General features: G+C 62.4%; 2 protein-coding genes and 4 non-coding genes across 6 annotated transcripts in view; all 6 read left to right on the top strand.

Annotated features, from left to right (window-relative positions):
* EIF4A1 (eukaryotic translation initiation factor 4A1) overlaps positions 1-7,423 on the top strand; it is a 7,547-nt gene extending 124 nt beyond the window's left edge. Inside the window, exons 2-11 of the mRNA XM_065569063.1 lie at positions 1,469-1,517; positions 1,910-2,042; positions 2,385-2,524; positions 3,029-3,197; positions 3,469-3,578; positions 4,221-4,364; positions 4,730-4,867; positions 5,340-5,429; positions 5,925-6,004; positions 6,407-7,423. Of these exons, the coding sequence (XP_065425135.1) occupies positions 1,469-1,517; positions 1,910-2,042; positions 2,385-2,524; positions 3,029-3,197; positions 3,469-3,578; positions 4,221-4,364; positions 4,730-4,867; positions 5,340-5,429; positions 5,925-6,004; positions 6,407-6,551 (1,198 nt within the window). The 3' untranslated portion in view covers positions 6,552-7,423. The remainder of the gene's footprint in view (positions 1-1,468; positions 1,518-1,909; positions 2,043-2,384; positions 2,525-3,028; positions 3,198-3,468; positions 3,579-4,220; positions 4,365-4,729; positions 4,868-5,339; positions 5,430-5,924; positions 6,005-6,406) is intronic.
* Positions 2,113-2,252, top strand: LOC112061112 (small nucleolar RNA SNORA48). Its single transcript, XR_002890109.1, has one exon. It is a non-coding gene; the product is annotated as a small nucleolar RNA SNORA48 (small nucleolar RNA).
* On the top strand, positions 2,753-2,893 carry LOC112061111 (small nucleolar RNA SNORA48). Its single transcript, XR_002890108.1, has one exon. It is a non-coding gene; the product is annotated as a small nucleolar RNA SNORA48 (small nucleolar RNA).
* LOC112061113 (small nucleolar RNA SNORD10) lies at positions 3,273-3,400 on the top strand. Its single transcript, XR_002890110.1, has one exon. It is a non-coding gene; the product is annotated as a small nucleolar RNA SNORD10 (small nucleolar RNA).
* Positions 4,991-5,124, top strand: LOC112061110 (small nucleolar RNA SNORA42/SNORA80 family). The gene has a single exon (XR_002890107.1). It is a non-coding gene; the product is annotated as a small nucleolar RNA SNORA42/SNORA80 family (small nucleolar RNA).
* Positions 7,424-9,524: 2,101 nt separating the features above from the next.
* CD68 (CD68 molecule) lies at positions 9,525-15,041 on the top strand. Its single transcript, XM_005313713.5, has 6 exons — positions 9,525-9,831; positions 11,902-12,461; positions 12,670-12,789; positions 13,362-13,434; positions 14,142-14,309; positions 14,565-15,041. Exons 1-6 carry the CDS (start codon positions 9,768-9,770, stop codon positions 14,702-14,704), a joined length of 1,125 nt encoding a protein of 374 aa, XP_005313770.2. The 5' UTR covers positions 9,525-9,767; the 3' UTR covers positions 14,705-15,041.
* The last annotated feature ends 2,219 nt before the right edge of the window (positions 15,042-17,260 follow it).

Genomic DNA, 17,260 nt, shown 5'->3' with positions numbered 1-17,260 from the left:
CTATCCCGCGGCAGCGGGGAGTTGGGCGAGCCCACTACAGGAATGTAGCCTTTAGGCCGCGAACCAACCCCCCCCCCCACGCACGCGTTCCATGGGCGGTACCATCCATTTTGGGGGGGGGGGGGCGAGTCCATTCTTGCGGAGGGGGTGGTGTTATCCCCGTTTGGACGGTGGATGGGCCAATCCATTCCCTTATTTTTCTTATTTTCCTTCTTTTTTGGGAGGAGGGGGTTGGATGGGCGAGTCCATTTAAACCGCTTCCCCAGAGGACGCGAGCGGAACCATCTCGGCCCGGCGCGGGGGGAGGGGTGGGGAGAGAGAAAAGTGGTCGAGACCATTCCCGCTAAGGGGGAGGGGGCGCAGTTTGAGGCACGGAGAAGGGGGCTGGATGGAACCATCCCCGCCCGAGGGGGGGGGGGCGACGCCATTTTGTGACGGTGGGAGATCTGGATGCGGCCTGGCTCCGGACGGAACTATCTGATTCTATGGCGGGGGGAGGAGTGGAAGAGTCAATTCTACCCGGGGGGGGGATATTTTGCGGGGGACGACGACGGTCTAGTCCAGTAAAAAAAAAATTGGTGGGGGACACAGGACGGAACCATCCGGCCCGAGGGGGGGTAATGCGGCGCGAGGCTGCGCGTTGGTTTCTCCTGGGCGGATCCATCCACGGGATTGGGGGGGTGTTAGCAAATGGGCGAACCCATTCCGCGGTACCCCTTCCCGGCCGAGCTCATTATCGAGGGGGGGGAGTGGGCGAATCCATTTTTCCCCGCGGAGGTGGGGGGAAGGCGCGACCCCGCCGGGCGCCCCCATTGTCCTGCCGCTCGGCATCCGGGGAACGCGGCCGTGACGTCACGCCGGCCTCGCCGCCAATGGACAGGGCGAGGGGGCGGGACTTCCGGGACGGGACGTGAGAGGCCTGAGCACGTGGAGAGGCCTGGGCCGGGGCCGGCGGCGCGCGCGGGGGGGGGGGGGTGAGGTCGGAGCAAGGCCACGGGAGGGGCCACTTCCGGCCCCGCTTGACATGAGTGGGGGGGCCCCAGGCTGGGGGGGGCAATGGGAGGGAGGGAGGTGGGAAGGCAGGAGATGGGGGTAATGGGAGGAGTGGGGGGGGGCAATGGGAGGAGTGGGGGGTATTCCCCAGCCTCATAAGGGGAGAGGGATTCCCGGGAGGGGCGGAGACCCCCCAGCTGTTCAGGCAGTGGGTGTGAAGAGGAAGTGTTTTGGGGTTGGGGGCAGGGAGTATAGAAATGAGGGGGAGGCCTGGGGTGGGGGATGGGTGCAGGGGGTCCTGATTGTATCTCTGGGGGTTGGGTGACTAGTGGGGGGGGGGAGGGGGCCTCAAGGGGTTTGGGGGGGAGCAGCCCAGCGGGGCGAGGCTGGTGGGAACAACGGCCGGGGACCGTAGCGGGCGCTGTCTGGTTCTCAATAACCTTGTCTAACACCCCCTCCCCCCATCTCCTTCCAGATCTAGAGACAATGGCCCCGAGGGAATGGACCCCGATGGCATCATTGAGGTGGGCAGGGGCTGGTGGTGGTGGGGGGGTGTCGGGCAGGTTTGGGGGGGGGCAGCTGTGAGGTGCGAGGGCTTGGATGGGCTCATGGGAGAGTGGAAGGGATGGGGCATGTGTGGGGAGCAGTGGGGGTGGCTGTGGCAGGGGCTCTCAGGTGCAGGGACGGGGGTGGCATCCACAGGGGGGAGCTGTAGGGAGGAGAGAGCTAATGCAGTGTCACAAGATGTTGGCGTACCCAGCGATGACTTTCGGACGCAATAAATTAAAGCAGCAGGCTGAGAAGAGGTTTGTGGGGGGGGGGGGGGGAGAGATCAAGACAGGAGTCTCAAGGGGCTGCAGAGGAAATACAAGGGGGGGGCCTCATTGGGGGGTGTTAACCCTCCCCCCCCTTTCAGAGCAACTGGAATGAGATCGTTGACAGCTTTGACGACATGAACCTGTCGGAGTCGCTCCTGCGGGGAATCTACGCCTATGGGTTTGAGAAGCCCTCCGCCATCCAGCAGCGAGCCATTCTTCCTTGTATCAAGGGTGAGTCAGCCCCCGGGGAGGGGGGGATAGATCCTGGCAGGGTGGGTGGGGTGGCGGACTCTTCCCCCCCCTCCCCTGCTAATGGGCAAAGAGGTGTCCAGTTGGTGACGCGGCTCTTGAATCTAGCAGGGGGAGAGAGACCAGCCCTTGTTCATCCCAGCGCAGGATCCCGGGCGGTGGCTGTCGCTGGTTCATGCTGGGGGCACACTGCTATCGGGGCTTCTCAAGATGCGGCCACCTCTGGGGCGGGGCGGCTGGTTACCTGGGAACCCCTCGCCCGGCGCTGAGATGCGGCCACCTCTGGGGCGGGGCGGCTGACCGGTGACGTCTCGTCTCCCCCAGGTTACGATGTCATTGCACAAGCTCAGTCTGGTACTGGGAAGACGGCCACCTTCGCCATTTCTATCCTCCAGCAGATCGAGCTGGACCTCAAGGCAACCCAGGCCTTGGTGCTGGCTCCAACCCGAGAGTTGGCCCAGCAGGTGAGTTGTCGGGGCGCCAGGACAATGCCCCACCCCCTCGTTTAAAGCGGTGACTCGGCCCGGTAAAGATCCCTGCCCGGCTCTTTTCTTAACTGAGACATTAAAGGTGATGGAGCCAGGACTCCTGGGCTCTCAGCCTCCCCATGTGGTGGGGTTTTTTGTTTGTTTTTGTTTTTTCTTCCCCGTGGTGTAAGAAGGTGGTTGCTTGGCAGGGATCAGCCCCACTTCCTCCCTTGCTACCTGGGCAAAGAGGCGTCTGATTGGTGGCGCAGCTCTTCAATCTAGCAGGGGGAGAGAGACCAGCCCTTGTTCATCCCAGCGCAGGATCCCGGGCGGTGGCTGTCGCTGGTTCATGCTGGGGGCACACGGCTATCGGGGCTTCTCAAGATGCGGCCACCTCTCGGGCAGAGTGGCTGGTTACCCAGGGACCCCTTGCCTGGAGCTGAGATGCACCAACCTCTGGGGCAGGGGCGGCCAGTTATAAGGGGATCTTCCTCGCTGCAGATCCAGAAGGTCGTGATGGCCCTCGGGGACTACATGGGGGCCTCGTGCCACGCTTGTATTGGGGGCACCAATGTCCGGGCTGAGGTGCAGAAGCTGCAGATGGAAGCACCCCATATCATTGTGGGGACTCCGGGCCGTGTCTTCGACATGTTGAACAGGAGATACCTGTGTAAGTTTTGGGGGCGGGGCAGTCCCCTCTCTGGGCGCCCCCTGGGCGGGTGGAGGGTGGACCTGCCCTGTGTCTGTTCGCTGATGATTCCCCATGCGTGTCAGCTGATCCCAGTGCCGCCTGGTGCCCCCTGCTAGGCGTTCTGCCATCCGGGCCTGGCACAGGGGCTTCTGGGTGTGATCAGAGCTCTCCCGACTGAGAACAGCTTCTAGCTTTATCCCTTGTGGCCGACTACTCCCTCGCTCGGGCTCACGGCCGCCTCTCCCCGCAGCTCCCAAATTCATTAAGATGTTCGTGCTGGACGAAGCTGACGAGATGTTGAGCCGGGGCTTCAAGGATCAGATTTACGACATATTCCAGAAGCTGAGCGGGAACACCCAGGTGGGCCTGGAATCCGGGCGGACCAAGAACTGGTGTCTGGGAGGAGCTGGATCCAGAACTCGGGGGGGGAGGGGCATCATCCAGGCTTTGGGCTCACTGGAGGAGACACCCATAATTGAGGGGGAGGAGGATGGGGAGCCTAGAACTGGTTGGAGGGGGGGTTAAGTATGGGAATCTAGGTTATTAGGGGCAGGGTGTGTCTGGAAGTGGCAAGACCAGATAAAGTGGTAGGACTAGAAGCTAAATTATCCGTGGGGAGTTGAACCCAGCTGCAGGGATCTAGAACCGTGGAGCAGGACTAGACCATAAGGAGCTGGAGTTGTGATGACGGGTCTACACCCAAGGAGCAGTGGAATGAGTCGAGTGGCAGAAGAGGGGCTCTGAACCTAGAGCCAGGGCTGGTCCATGAGGAGTTAAAATTGGCAGTATTGGGGGGGGGGGGGGTCTAGAACCCAAAGGGCAAGTCAATTGTGGGAAGGGTCGGGCAGGGATTTAGAATCCAGGGGCTAGTTGGTGGGGAGCTGGAGCCACCAGTGGAGGGTCTAGGACCCAGGGGGAGATGCTATACCTGTGAGAGCAGAGGGGATCTCTGGGTGGGGCAGGCTGGCAGCACCGCCTCTCACTGCCCCTCGCCCACCCCAGGTGGTGCTCCTGTCGGCCACGATGCCCATGGATGTGCTGGAGGTGACGAAGAAGTTCATGCGGGACCCGATCCGCATCCTGGTGAAGAAGGAGGAGCTGACCCTGGAGGGCATCCGGCAGTTCTACATCAATGTCGAGAGAGAGGTGAGGGGGTTGAGAGCCAGGATTCCTGGGTTCCTTTCCCACCCCAGCCACATGATCCAGGATTTATGGAGGGGTCCCTCCATGGCATCTCCATAGTGTACCCCATGCAAGAGCGATCAGCCCCCCTGAACCATGGCCACCCCAATGTCTCTGGGTCCTGGTCCCTAAAATGGGGGGGACACTGTAGTTCTGGGTTATTGCTGTCTTGGGAGCAGGGGAGCTCTGACCACTGGGGTGGAGTCTGGAGGCCCCGGTGGAGTGGGGAGCTGACTTTCCAGGAGTCCCCCACATGGGTGGGGTAGGGGGGCTGTCAGCCCTAGCCCTCACCCCCACTGGTCTTGTCCCTCCCTCCCCCCTCCGCCCAGGAGTGGAAGCTGGACACGCTCTGTGATCTCTACGAGACCCTGACCATCACCCAAGCCGTGATCTTCATCAACACCCGCCGGAAGGTGGACTGGCTCACGGAAAAGATGCATGCCCGGGACTTCACCGTCTCTGCCATGGTATGGGGGGCGGGGAGGAGCCAGGATGACTGGGTTCTCTACCCGGCTCTGGGAGGGGAGTGGGGCCTGGTGGGTTAGAGCGGGGGATGCTTGGAGCCAGGACACCTGGGTCCCACTCCAGCTGCATGGCTGTGGATTTATGGTGGGGTCCCCCATGGCCCCTCCATAGTGTACTCCATGCAAAAGCAGTTGGCCCCCCTGAACCATGGCCGCCCTAGTGCCTGTGGGTTGCGGTCCCTGAAATGGGGGGCACAGCTGTTCTTGGGGTCCCACAATTGTGTGTGCCAGGTTGAGTGCAGTTGTGGGAGTTGAGAGCCAGGACTCCTGGGTTCTGTCCCTTCCCCCTTCAGTGGCTGCTGGAAGGGGCAGGATTCTCCAGGACGGGGTTGCCCCAGAGATCTGGGGCGGGGGGGTACAGCATGAGACACCCCCCCCCCCCCCCTGCTAATGACCCTCTTTCTCCACCCCCCAGCACGGAGATATGGACCAAAAGGAGCGTGACGTGATCATGCGTGAATTTCGCTCTGGCTCCAGCCGGGTCCTCATCACCACCGACCTGCTGGTGAGGAGACTTGGGGGGGGGGGGGGGGGGGGGGGCTGTGGGGAAGTGGAGCGGGGGTGTAGCAGGGAGGGGGCAAACCCGGGGGGGGGGGCAGTTACAGGGTGAGTTAATTTGGGGGAAGCTCCCTGTGGGCCAGTGTGAGGGCATTTGGGGGCTGGGGTTGGGTCTGCCCTGTGGAGGGGCACTGGGGGGAAGCTGGAAAGATCTGGCCCCACTTAAAATGGCTGCTGTCATGTGATGGCAGCCATCTTAGGTGTTGGTGAACCCAGGTGTCCGGGGGGTGGCCCCCAAGGAGATTCCCTCTCCGCCCAGCCCCCCCATGCTGTGTGCGGAATGTAGCTCCTTGACACACCAAGGGGGGCTGCTCCGTGCGGTGGGCGCCCCCACCCCTGGGCCTCTGCCACGGAACGGCAGCCAACAGCCAGGACACGGGCGCTGCCCCACGTGGGGGGGCCGGGGCCTGAACGTTGGTGGCTCTTTCTCCCCACACCCCAGGCCCGTGGCATTGATGTCCAGCAGGTGTCGCTTGTCATCAACTACGACCTGCCCACCAACCGGGAGAACTACATCCACAGGTACCCCCCGCCCCTCAGTGCTGGGGAGAACCCAGGAGTCCTGGCTCCCAGCCCCCACTCCCCTCCCAGAGCCGGGGAGAGAACCCAGGAGTCCTGGCTCCCAGCACCCCTGCTCTAACCACCAGCCCCCACTCCCCTCCCAGAGCCGGGGAGAGAACCCAGGAGTCCTGGCTCCCAGCCCCCCCTGCTCTAACCACCAGCCCCCACTCCCCTCCCAGAGCCGGGGAGAGAACCCAGGAGTCCGGGCTCCCAGCCCCCCCTGCTCTAACCACCAGCCCCCACTCCCCTCCCAGAGCTGGGGGGAGAACCCAGGAGTCACAGCTCCTCCTAGCCACGAGGCCCCAAGCAAGCCAGGGAGAGAACCCAGGCGTCCTGCGCTCACCCCTTCTCCCCTCCCCCCAGGATCGGCCGAGGGGGGCGCTTTGGCCGGAAAGGGGTGGCCATCAACATGGTGACCGAAGAGGACAAACGCACCCTGCGTGACATCGAGACCTTCTACAACACCTCTATTGAGGAGATGCCCTTGAACGTGGCCGACCTCATCTGAGCGCCCCCCCGGTGGGCGCCCCGGGCGCTGCCCCCGCGAGCTGCTGTCACGCGCTGGCTCCGAACACTTTTTTTTAATTATTTTCCCTTTTTTTTTTTTTTTTCTCTCGTTTCTTTTTTTGTTTTGTTCTTTTGAATAAATGTCACTTTTTGGAGGTGAAAAAAATCCAATTTAGTGTTTTTGTGGCATTTCTCTTGTTTGTCCACTTCTCGCTCTCATGCCTGGAGGCCAAACCTGGGGGGCCCCGGGCTCCAGATCCTCCTTTAACTGGAGTGGAGGCGTCCTGGCCTGTGGGTCCCCCCCCACCTCCCCGTTTCCTTCATGTTCCTGGAACAGGGTGTGGCTGGACTCCTGGGTTCTCAACAGCGAGCATAGAACCCAGGTGTCCTGGCTGTGATGGGCTAGAGAGACGGGGGGGAGAACCCAGGCGTTCCCTCCTTTTGATTGGGGGCAGGTGGGATCCTGGCTCCCCCTCCTGTCCCCTGTATCCGCTAATACGCCCCCAACATCTTCCCTGGGATTTGCCTGTTTCTATTCCCTGCTCCCACGTAGAACCCAGGAGTCCTGCTGTCCCAGCCCCCGAAGATCTGGCCATCTCTTAACGAGCCCCCCCTTCCCCAAAGCTACACCACCCTGATCCTGGTGCTAAATCGAACTCCTTGTGACTCGGACCTACCTCAGGGTTGGTAGCTGTTGGGGGAGGGAGCCCCCCAAATCAGTTGCCCCCAAAACATTAAGCTAGAAATTTCTCCCCCCTGCACTCAATTTTTTTCCCCCATCCAACAAAATTGTGTGCGACCTTCTTACTTTTTTTTGTATAGTATTTATTGAAAGGAAACGAACGTACCAAATAAAAATCTTCTTTCAAAATGGCAGCTGCTGTGGGTTGTGTTTGTAAAGGGGGGGTGGCCCCTCCCCCCCCGGGGGGCTCAAGGCAGTTTGGCCGGCCCCCTCCCCCGAATCCCAGTTGGCTGGAGGAGGGGTGTCCTCTCTGTTCCTGCAGTCCTTTGCATGGCTAATCATCTCCCGAAGGCACTGGTGGGAGCGGTGGGATTCCAGAGTCTTGCATGGCCCCTCCAGGTGCATGGGGCGGGATGAGGAGACTCCCTTACCACAGCAGTCCCCTTAAGAGCCGATATGGGGTAGTTCACACTGCACTGGGCTGCCTTTTTTCTCTCTTCTTCCCCGGCCTTGCTGAGTGACACCTGGCATGTAGCAGTCCTCCCTCCTTGCCTCGGTTTCCCCACTGAGACATTGAGCTCATACCACCTTTTGCGGGAGGGCCTTGCAAGCTACTGACTAGAAGAGCAAGAGGGGGGATTATAGCGGAGGGGGTTGGTGGCAGGGGTGGGATCCCAGCTATTTCCTTGGCAGATGAACGAGGGATGATAAAGATGCTCCTGCCAGAGTGTCCCCTGCTGCACACTTGGGCTAGGAGTTCACACTCCTTTGACTCACAGGGGCCCTCAAGGCTTAAAAAAAAGGGGGGGTGAGAGCTGGGCTCTTAATGTGACTTGGGGATCATGGCTACTGTCCCCCCAAACAACACAGGAGGAAGGACAGGGTCCTGCATACAGCAGGGCCCATTCTTTACTTCCCCGTTGGATAGAGCTCCAGGAGTTCTCCCCCTGCTGAAATCTTGTGGCGGGGAGTTCCATGGGTGAACAACTGGGCTTCCTGTTCTACTAAGCTGTCGCGATACTTTGACCAGCTGTACCTCCTCCTGGGTCATGGGTAGGAAACCCAGAAGTTCACAGGGCCTGGCCTCTGTCCCCCAGCTTGACAGTATTGAACTCAGGTGTCCGAGCCCGAATCCACTAGGGCACAGGGCTGATAGAACCCAGGAGTCCGGGATCCCAGGCCTGACGGTTTATTTGCCTTGAATCCCCCTGTTGCTACAACAGAGGTTGTAGCAGGACGGCTGGGTCCTGCCCTGGCTCCTCTGTGTGACTACTAGCCCCTGGCCCCCTCTTAGCCCTCTCCCTGTTCACTGAGCGTCCTAGTGAATCTCTCCCCCTGGCGGCAGGAGTTCCGCAGGTCTCTCGCTTGAGGCTGTAATAAGCCGGCAATTGGCCGGCAGGGAGACGCAGGGGCGGAGCGGGACTGGGGCCACGAGGCTGCCCCCTGGTGGTGATTAGGTGTAAGTTGCTTCCCTCCACAGCACCCCCAGTGGGAGACAGGAGCAAAGCGGGCTGGGGCCCTGGCGCAGGTCAGAGGTGAATTGTGTGTGTGTGTGTGGGGGGGGGGGGGGGGTCATCTCCTACCCCGCCCTTTGCATCTAAAACCACCTGGGCTCCCCTGAAAGAAAACAAAGGCCAGCATGTGTCTCCCAGCGCCGGGGAGAGAACCCAGGAGTCCTGGCTCCCAGCACCCCCTGCTCTAACCCACCAGCCCCCACTCCCCTCCCAGAGCTGGGGAGAGAACCCAGGAGTCCTAGCTCCCAGCCCCCCCTGCTCTGACCACCAGCCCCCACTCCCCTCCCAGAGCCAGGGAGAGAACCCAGGAGTCCTGGCTCCCAGCCCCCCTGCTCTGACCACCAGCCCCCACTCCCCTCCCAGAGCCGGGGAGAGAACCCAGGAGTCCTGGCTCCCAGCCCCCCCTGCTCTAACCCCCCAGCCTCCCCAGCTGCAGGCCAACCACGTGAAGGTCACAGGCCTTTCTTGGGGGCTGACTCAGCGCCGTCCACGGATCTTCATGGGGAACTGAAAGCCCTGAATCATCAGCCCCCTCCCCCCCCCCCCCCGGCCTGTGGTCCGAGGCAGCCAGAGTCCATCACAGGCACGAGTCCATCTTACGCGGCGTCCCGCCACCCCCAGCCCAGCCCCCGGGCCTGTCATCTCAGCACCTGTATAACCAGCCGCCCCGCCCCAGAGGTGGGCGCATCTCAGCGCCAGGCGAGGGGTCCCTGTATAACCAGCCGCCCCACCCCAGAGGTGGGCGCATCTCAGCGCCAGGCGAGGGGTCCCTGTATAACCAGCCGCCCCACCCCAGAGGTGGGCGCATCTCAGCGCCGGGCGAGGGGTCCCTGGGTAACCAGCCGCCCCGCCCCAGAAGTGGGCGCATCTCAGCCTCGAGGACTTGTTATCTGTGCGTGTTGTTGGAGCTGGGAGGCGGGTGCACGACCTTGGAAAGGGAACTGGTTTCGTTTCCTTCAGTTTATCAGTGAAGTGCAGGACGGGACAGGAGGGAGGCACAGAGCGAGGGACGGACCCAGGGATGGACGGACAATTCAGCAGCCTCTCCAGCATGAGGACCCTGTCCCTGCTGCTCTGCCTGGCAGGTGGGTGCTGCTCTTTTCTACAGGTGGCATCTCTCTAACCCACCGTACCCCACTCCCCTCCCAGAGCCGGGGAGAGAACCCAGGAGTCCTGGCGCCCAGCCCCCACTCCCCTCCCAGAGCCGGGAAGAGAACCCAGGAGTCCTGGCTCCCAGCACCCCTGCTCTAACCCACCGTACCCCACTCCCCTCCCAGAGCCGGGGAGAGAACCCAGGAGTCCTGGCGCCCAGCCCCCACTCCCCTCCCAGAGCCGGGAAGAGAACCCAGGAGTCCTGGCGCCCAGCCCCCACTCCCCTCCCAGAGCCGGGGAGAGAACCCAGGAGTCCTGGCACCCAGCCCCCACTCCCCTCCCAGAGCCGGGGAGAGAACCCAGGAGTCCTGGCTCCCAGCACCCCTGCTCTAACCCAGCGTACCCCACTCCCTTCCCAGAGCCAGGGATAGAGCCCAGGAGTCCTGGCTCCCAGCCCCCCCTGCTCTAACCACCAGCCCCCACTCCCTTCCCAGAGCCGGGGATAGAACCCAGGAGTCCTGGCTCCCAGCCCCCCCCTGCTCTAACCCACCAGCCCCCACTCCCCTCCCAGAGCCAGGGAGAGAACCCAGGAGTCCTGGCTCCCAGTCCCCCTGCTCTGACCCACCAGCCCCCACTCCCCTCCCAGAGCCGGGGAGAGAACCCAGGAGTCCTGGCTACCAGCCCCCACCAACTTCCATTTAACTTTGTTCACCTGTGCGATAAAATCTGTTTTGCTCCGGGGTCATTTTTAAACAATGTTGGTTTTCCGCAAAGATTTGGGTGGGAAAAGGGGCATTTCCTGCCGGGTCGGCACTCACCGAAGCCGAACAAGTTGGTGGAGGCGGCTAAACTGGGGTGGGTGGGGGGCGGCTAAGCTCCCTTCCCCCGCCCCAGCCCCCCAAAATTGAATTTCCATGTTATTGTTTTCAGCAGTCAGCAGAAAACTGGCCGGGCATTCGGGGTTTGCTTGAGATCTTGGTGGGGAACCAAATATTGCCCCCTTCCACATTTGGCACAGAAAAAAAATGAAATTTGGACGATTCGCCTGGGTGGCACAAAGCCTCCAAAAATTTCACAGCAGAGAGGAGATTTTTATTTATTTTTGCATGGAACCAAAGGTTAACGTTACGCAATTCTGACAACGGAAATATTTTAAGATTTATAGTGCTCCGACTTGGCCACGAAAGCCTGAATCTGGGGTGGAAAAAAATGGGATTTTTTCTGTTTCCCCATCAGTTCCCCCCGCCCCCCACAAAAAACAGGGACAATGTTCCTTTTCCCTGAAATGTTGGGTGAAAAATGAGCAAGAAAACCTACTTGATTTCAAAACACACATAAATCCATCATCCGCTAACAGATGTAACCCCACCCACCGTGTCTTGTGAATATCCTGGCTGCCAACAAGGTTATTTCAACGTTTTCAGACCATCGCAATCTGTGGAGTCGTCCTCAAAGTCCATTTTTTTGGTCCCCAAGAGAATGTTAAGCGGGGTTAACTCTGAAACCTACCGAGGGCACAATTGGAAACGAGCCACCAACTCTGCTGCTACATGAAACATAGCATCAGAGTGGGTGGCTGGACAACAAGGCAGGAAGGATTTTGCGGGGAGCTGGGGTAGGGGCTTTGCCCCTACTTTCTATCTCACAGGACCTATATTCTTAAATGGGGTGTTAACTCTGATGGTACATTTCATGTAGCAGCTGGTGTCGGCTGAGAGAGGATCACTTAGGGGGCAGGATTTGAGGGCACAATGTAATTGCGGGGCCTGCATCCTTTGGAATATGGAGGATCGAACCTGGATTTTTCGGGGGTGTTAATTCTGGACCCTAATGGTGGCAAAATGACTTGGTTCCCTAAAGAAGGCGAGTTAAAAGATTGTGCCTGAGATGGGCATGATGGGCAAGGGGGCAGTCAGAGGGCAGAGGCTGTGGGAGGAGAGAAATTTACTCTGGACCCTAATGATGGCCACAGTAACACAACTAGCCAGGGGAGGCATATTCGTGCCCTGTATCTACTTTGGAGGTCTAATTGTTCCTCCCCACCATCTTCCTCACCCCTCTAGTCTGCATCTCCACCCTGCCTGGCGAGGGGGCCCAGGAACTCACCACGCCCGGCTCCGGGCTCGAGGCCCCGTGTGACGGCGACAGCTGCCCCCGCCATAAGAAATCGGCCACCCTCGTGCCGTCTTTCACCAAAACCACCGCCACCACCACCACGACCCACCGCACGAAGCCCCCCACCACGACCCACCCAGCCAATCACACCACGACCCACCCAACCAATCACACCACGACCCACCCGGCCAATCACACCACGACCCACCACACGACGCCCCCCACCACGTCCCACCCGGCCAATCACACCACGACCCACCACACGACGCCCCCCACCACGACCCACCCGGCCAATCACACCACGTCCCACCCAGCCAATCACACCACGTCCCATCCAGCCAATCACACCACCGTGCACACGACCCCCCACCTCACCACGGCGGGCCCGCCGGGACCCCCGGATGTGGCGGTCGGGAACTACTCGGTGCGGAATGGGTCGGACGTCTGCCTCCGGGTGCAATCGGGCCTCCAGATCTGGGTCCAATATGAGAACGGCTCCAAAGCGCAGGTATGGGGAAGGGGAGGCTAGTGGTTAGAGCAGTGGGGGCTGGGAGCCAGGACTCCTGGGTTCTCTCCCCGGCTCTGGGAGGGGAGTGGGGGCTGGTGGTTAGAGCAGGGGGGGCTGGGAGCCAGGACTCCTGGGTTCTCTCCCCAGGACTCGTGGGGTTCGGGGATGAAGGTGATACCAGGTCACCCAACTTCTTTCTCTCCTCCAGCTCTGGGGAGCTTTTGCCATTCAGCCGAACCGCACCAAGGTGTCGGGAAAATGCTCCGACGAGTCAGCCACCATGGAGCTCACCTTCGCTCAGGGCTCCCTGAACTTCACCTTCGTAAAGGTACCGACCGGGGGCGCTGTGGGGCAGGGAGGGAGGACGGGGCTCAGCAGGGGGCGCTCTCCCCTGGCAGGCAGGACTGGCCCCAGGGCGGCACTAGGGGGTGCTGTGGGGCAGGGAGCGGGGTGGGGGCAGCAGGGGGCGCTCTCCCCTGGCAGGCAGGACTGACCCCAGGGTGGCGCTAGGGGGTGCTGTGGGGCAGGGAGGGAGGACGGGGCTCAGTGGGGGCGCTCTCCCCTGGCAGGCAGGACTGGCCCCAGGGTGGCGCTAGGGGGTGCTGTGGGGCAGGGAGCGGGGCGGGGGCAGCAGGGGGCGCTCTCCCCTGGCAGGCAGGACTGACCCCAGGGCGGCACTAGGGGGCGCTGTGGGGCAGGGAGGGAGGACGGGGCTCAGTGGGGGTGCTCTCCCCTGGCAGGCAGGACTGGCCCCAGGGTGGCGCTAGGGGGCGCGGTGGGGCAGGGAGCGGGGCGGGGGTTGTATAAACAGCTGCTGTGCTGCACCCCAGAGGCAGCTGCATCACTGTGCCGGGCCAACGTTGAGGGTCCAAACGTCTCCTGTCCCTTGTGTCTCCCCAGAATAAAACCCAGAACTCCGTCTACCTGCATGAGGTCGGAGTCAGCCTGACCATCCAGTTCCCTGGGGCCAGACGTGAGAACGGGGGTCCAGGCTGTGCGGGGGAAGGTTGGGAGGAGTTGGGGGAAAGGTTTAGGGCAATGGGGCACGTTCAGGGTCTCGGGGTGACATTGGGAGTTCAGGGTTGACTTCAGAGGCGTCAGGGTGACTTTGAGGGGTTGGGGTGACTTTTGGGGGCTCGGGGGGTCGGGGGTAACTGGGGATTTGGGGGAGTTGGGGTGACTGGGTATTTGGGGTGACTTTGAGGGGTTAGGGTGACTTTTGGGGGGTTGGAGGTGACTTTGGGAGTTCAGGGGAGTCAGGGTTATTGGGCGTTCGGGGTGACTTTGAGGGTTTGGGGTGACGGAGAGGTCAGGGTGACTTTGAGGAGTGGGGTGACTTTGGGGGATCAGGGGGTTGGGGTGAATTTGGGGAATCGGACGGCTTCGGGGTGACTTTGGGGGGTTGGGGTGATTTTGAGGAGTTGGGGTGACTTTGGGGGGGTCTCGGGGGTTGGGGTGACTGGGGGTTTCAGTTGACTTTGAGGAGTCAGGGGGACTTTGAGGGGTTCAGGGTGACTTTGGGGGCTCAGGGGTGACTTTGGGGGATTGGAGGGTTTGTGGTGACTGGGAGTTTGGGGTGACTTCGGGGGGCTCGGGGTGCCTTTCAGGGAAGGCTCGTGGTCGGTGAGGTGGGTGATTTGGGGGGCTGGCTCTGATCTCTGCCCCCCTTACCCCCCCCAGAGAGGCAATTTACGGTGCAGAACGCCAACCTGCGGGAGTTCGAAGCCCGGATGGGGCACTCGTACCAGTGCCAGAACCGCAGCGTGGCGCTGGGCCCGGCCTTCCACCTTGACGCCCTGCACGAGCGGATCCAGGCCTTCGCCCTGCCCGCGGGCGGCTTCGGGGAAGGTACCAGCCCCCCTCGGCCCCAGATCTGCCTCCCACAACCTCCCTCCTGGCCCCCATTCCTGCCCCTTCACAGCCCCACACTCAGCTCCCTCTCCCAACCCACATCCCCTCTGCTGCCCCATAAAGCTCTCTCCCCCTGCCCCCCATTCCCCCTATCTGAGCCCTGCCCTGCCCCATAGCCCTCTTATCTCCCCCTGCCCCCCACCACCCAGCATAGCCCCCCCGGTCTCACCCCCTGCCCCTCCTCTCTTGCAGCCGAGCTGTGCCCAGAGGAGCAGCACAGCGCGCTAGTGCCCATCATCATTGGGGTGGTTCTGCTGGTCCTGATCCTGATCATCGTCATCGCCTACTTGGTGGGCCGGCGCAGGGCTCGGGGTGGCTACCAGACCCTCTGAGGGGCCGAGACACTGGGGGGGAATGAGGCCTGTCCCCTCTAGGGGCGTCGGCTCCCACCCGGCCCCAGGGCAGGGACTGGCTGGCTCAGGGGGGCAGCGAATGGGGCAGGGGCCTGTCCCCTCTAGGGGACACCAGCTCCCACCTGGCCCCAGGGCGGGGACTGGCTGACTCAGGGGGCGGGGAATGGGGCATGGGCCTGTCCCCATCTAGGGGGCACCAGCTCCCACCTGGCCCCAGGGCGGGCACTGGCTGGCTCGGGGGTGGGGGTCAGGGAACGGGGTCAGAGAGCCATGTATTTTATTTTACTGATTAAATAAATTTGGGGTTGTTAGTAAATACGAGGACGGCTCAGTTACTGTCCGTGCACCGGCTCTTGGCAACATCCCAATGAGATTACCGCCCCCCCACCCCCGCAAAAAACAGCCCCCCCCATAACAATTCTGTTCAACAATAAATGGGGATTACATCTCCTGGTCTTAAGGAGATGCGCCCACCTCTGGGGGGGCGCGGCCAGTTACACGGGGACCCCTTGGCCAGCGCTGAGATGCGCCCACCTCTGGGGCGGGGCGGCCGGTTACATGGGGACCCCTTGCCCGGCGCTGAGATGCGCCCACCTCTGGGGGGGGGGGGTGGCTGGTTACACAGGGACCCCTCGCCCGGCACTGAGATGCACCCACCTCTGGGGCGGGGCGGCTGGTTACACGGGGACCCCTTGGCCAGCGCTGAGATGCGCCCACCTCTGGGGCGGGGCGGCCGGTTACACGGGGACCCCTCGCCCGGCGCTGAGATGCGCCCACCTCTGGGGCGGGGCGGCTGGTGACACGGGGACCCCTTGGCCAGCGCTGAGATGCGCCCACCTCTGGGGCGGGGCGGCTGGTTATCCAGGGACCCCTCGCCCGATGCTGAGATGCGCCCACCTCTGGGGCGGGGCGGCCGGTTACACGGGGACCCCTCGCCCGGCGCTGAGATGCGCCCACCTCTGGGGGGGGCGGCTGGTTACACGGGGACCCCTCGCCCGGTGTTGAGATGCGCCCACCTCTGGGGGGGGGGTGGCTGGTTACACGGGGACCCCTCGCCCGGCGCTGAGATGCGCCCACCTCTGGGGGGGGGGCGGCTGGTTACACGGGGACCCCTTGCCCGGTGCTGAGATGCGCCCACCTCTGGGGGGGGGTGGCTGGTTACACGGGGACCCCTCGCCCGGCGCTGAGATGCGCCCACCTCTGGGGGGGGGGGCGGCTGGTTACACGGGGACCCCTCGCCCGGCGCTGAGATGCGCCCACCTCTGGGGTGGGGCGGCCGGTTACACAGGGACCCCTCGCCCGGCGCTGAGATGCGCCCACCTCTGGGGCGGGGCGGTGGCTGTTGAAAACATAAGTCCAGGACAAGGGCTGGGGTGCTCGTGGGAGTGGGGCTCAGCAGGGGGTGCTCTCCCGCACAGGCCCCAGGGATGCTGGGCTGCAGGGAGAGTGTTGGGGTGTGGGGGCAGCTCCCCATGGGGTGCCCAGTCTCCCAGGCGGCCCCAGCAGGGTCCCGTTAACTCAGCCGCGTGCGGGAACAGCCCCACCCGACTCCTAAGGGGAAGTGCGGGTGTCACGAGGCCGCTTCTGTCATTGCAGGGCAGGGACAGGGGCAGCACCCTCAGGCCACGCCCCTTTCTAGGATCCATGATCAAGCCACGCCCCTTGCCTCACAAACCACACCCTGTTCTAACTTCCATGACTAATCCACGCCTCCGGTATGAGTTTGCTCTTTAGCTCCACCCCCCATGGATCCCATTCTCCCTGAGCCCTTTAAACCACGCCCCCTTTTCAAGAGTCCTGCAGCAAGCCCCGCCCCCCTCCACAAGTCCTTTATTCCATCGGCATTTATAAAGATGGGGCCACCTCTGGGGCGGGGGGAGGCTGGTTACACAGGGACCCTGCGCCCAGCACTGAGATGCGGCCACCTCTGGATGGGTAGACTGGCTGGACAGACAGATACAGCCCCTCCCTGCATGTCCTCCTTGCTGTCCATCTGTCCATCTGGAAGGCCAGCCAGCCAGCCAGAGCTGCTGAACGAGCCAGGCTAGGGCTGACCAGGCAGCTATGGGGTGGGAGTGGGGCAGAGAAAAGGGTCAGGTGTTGGCGGACAGTTACAGCACAGCTCCTTTGGGTTGAAGTTTTAGTTTATTGTGGCTACAGAGAATCCAGGCGTCCGGCTCCTCCCAATACCCCCCCCCCCCACTGCCCACCCCCTACTTCAACTGCCCCTTCCCGAGCCTGGTTTCAAAGTCCCAGGTCCCCTCCCACACCCCAGTTCTGACACCCAGCCCCTACCCACACACCTGCCTGGCACCCTCACTTCACCTGCCTCCCTACCCCCACCCACAGGAGAGGCAATTTCAGGTTGTGGCCGGGAACCTTCAGCAGATTAAGCAGGAAGGCTGGAAGCCAGGACACCTGGGTTCTCTCCCCGGCTCTGGGAGGGGAGTGGGGTCTGGTGGGTTAGAGCAGGGAGGGGGCTGGGAGCCAGGACTCCTGGGTTCTCTCCCCGGCTCTGGGAGGGGAGTGGGGTCT

Source organism: Chrysemys picta, chromosome 16 (genome assembly GCF_011386835.1).
Source record: "Chrysemys picta bellii isolate R12L10 chromosome 16, ASM1138683v2, whole genome shotgun sequence".
In the NCBI taxonomy this organism is placed as follows: domain Eukaryota; kingdom Metazoa; phylum Chordata; order Testudines; family Emydidae; genus Chrysemys; species Chrysemys picta.
This window is presented reverse-complemented; position numbering and strand designations above follow the sequence as displayed.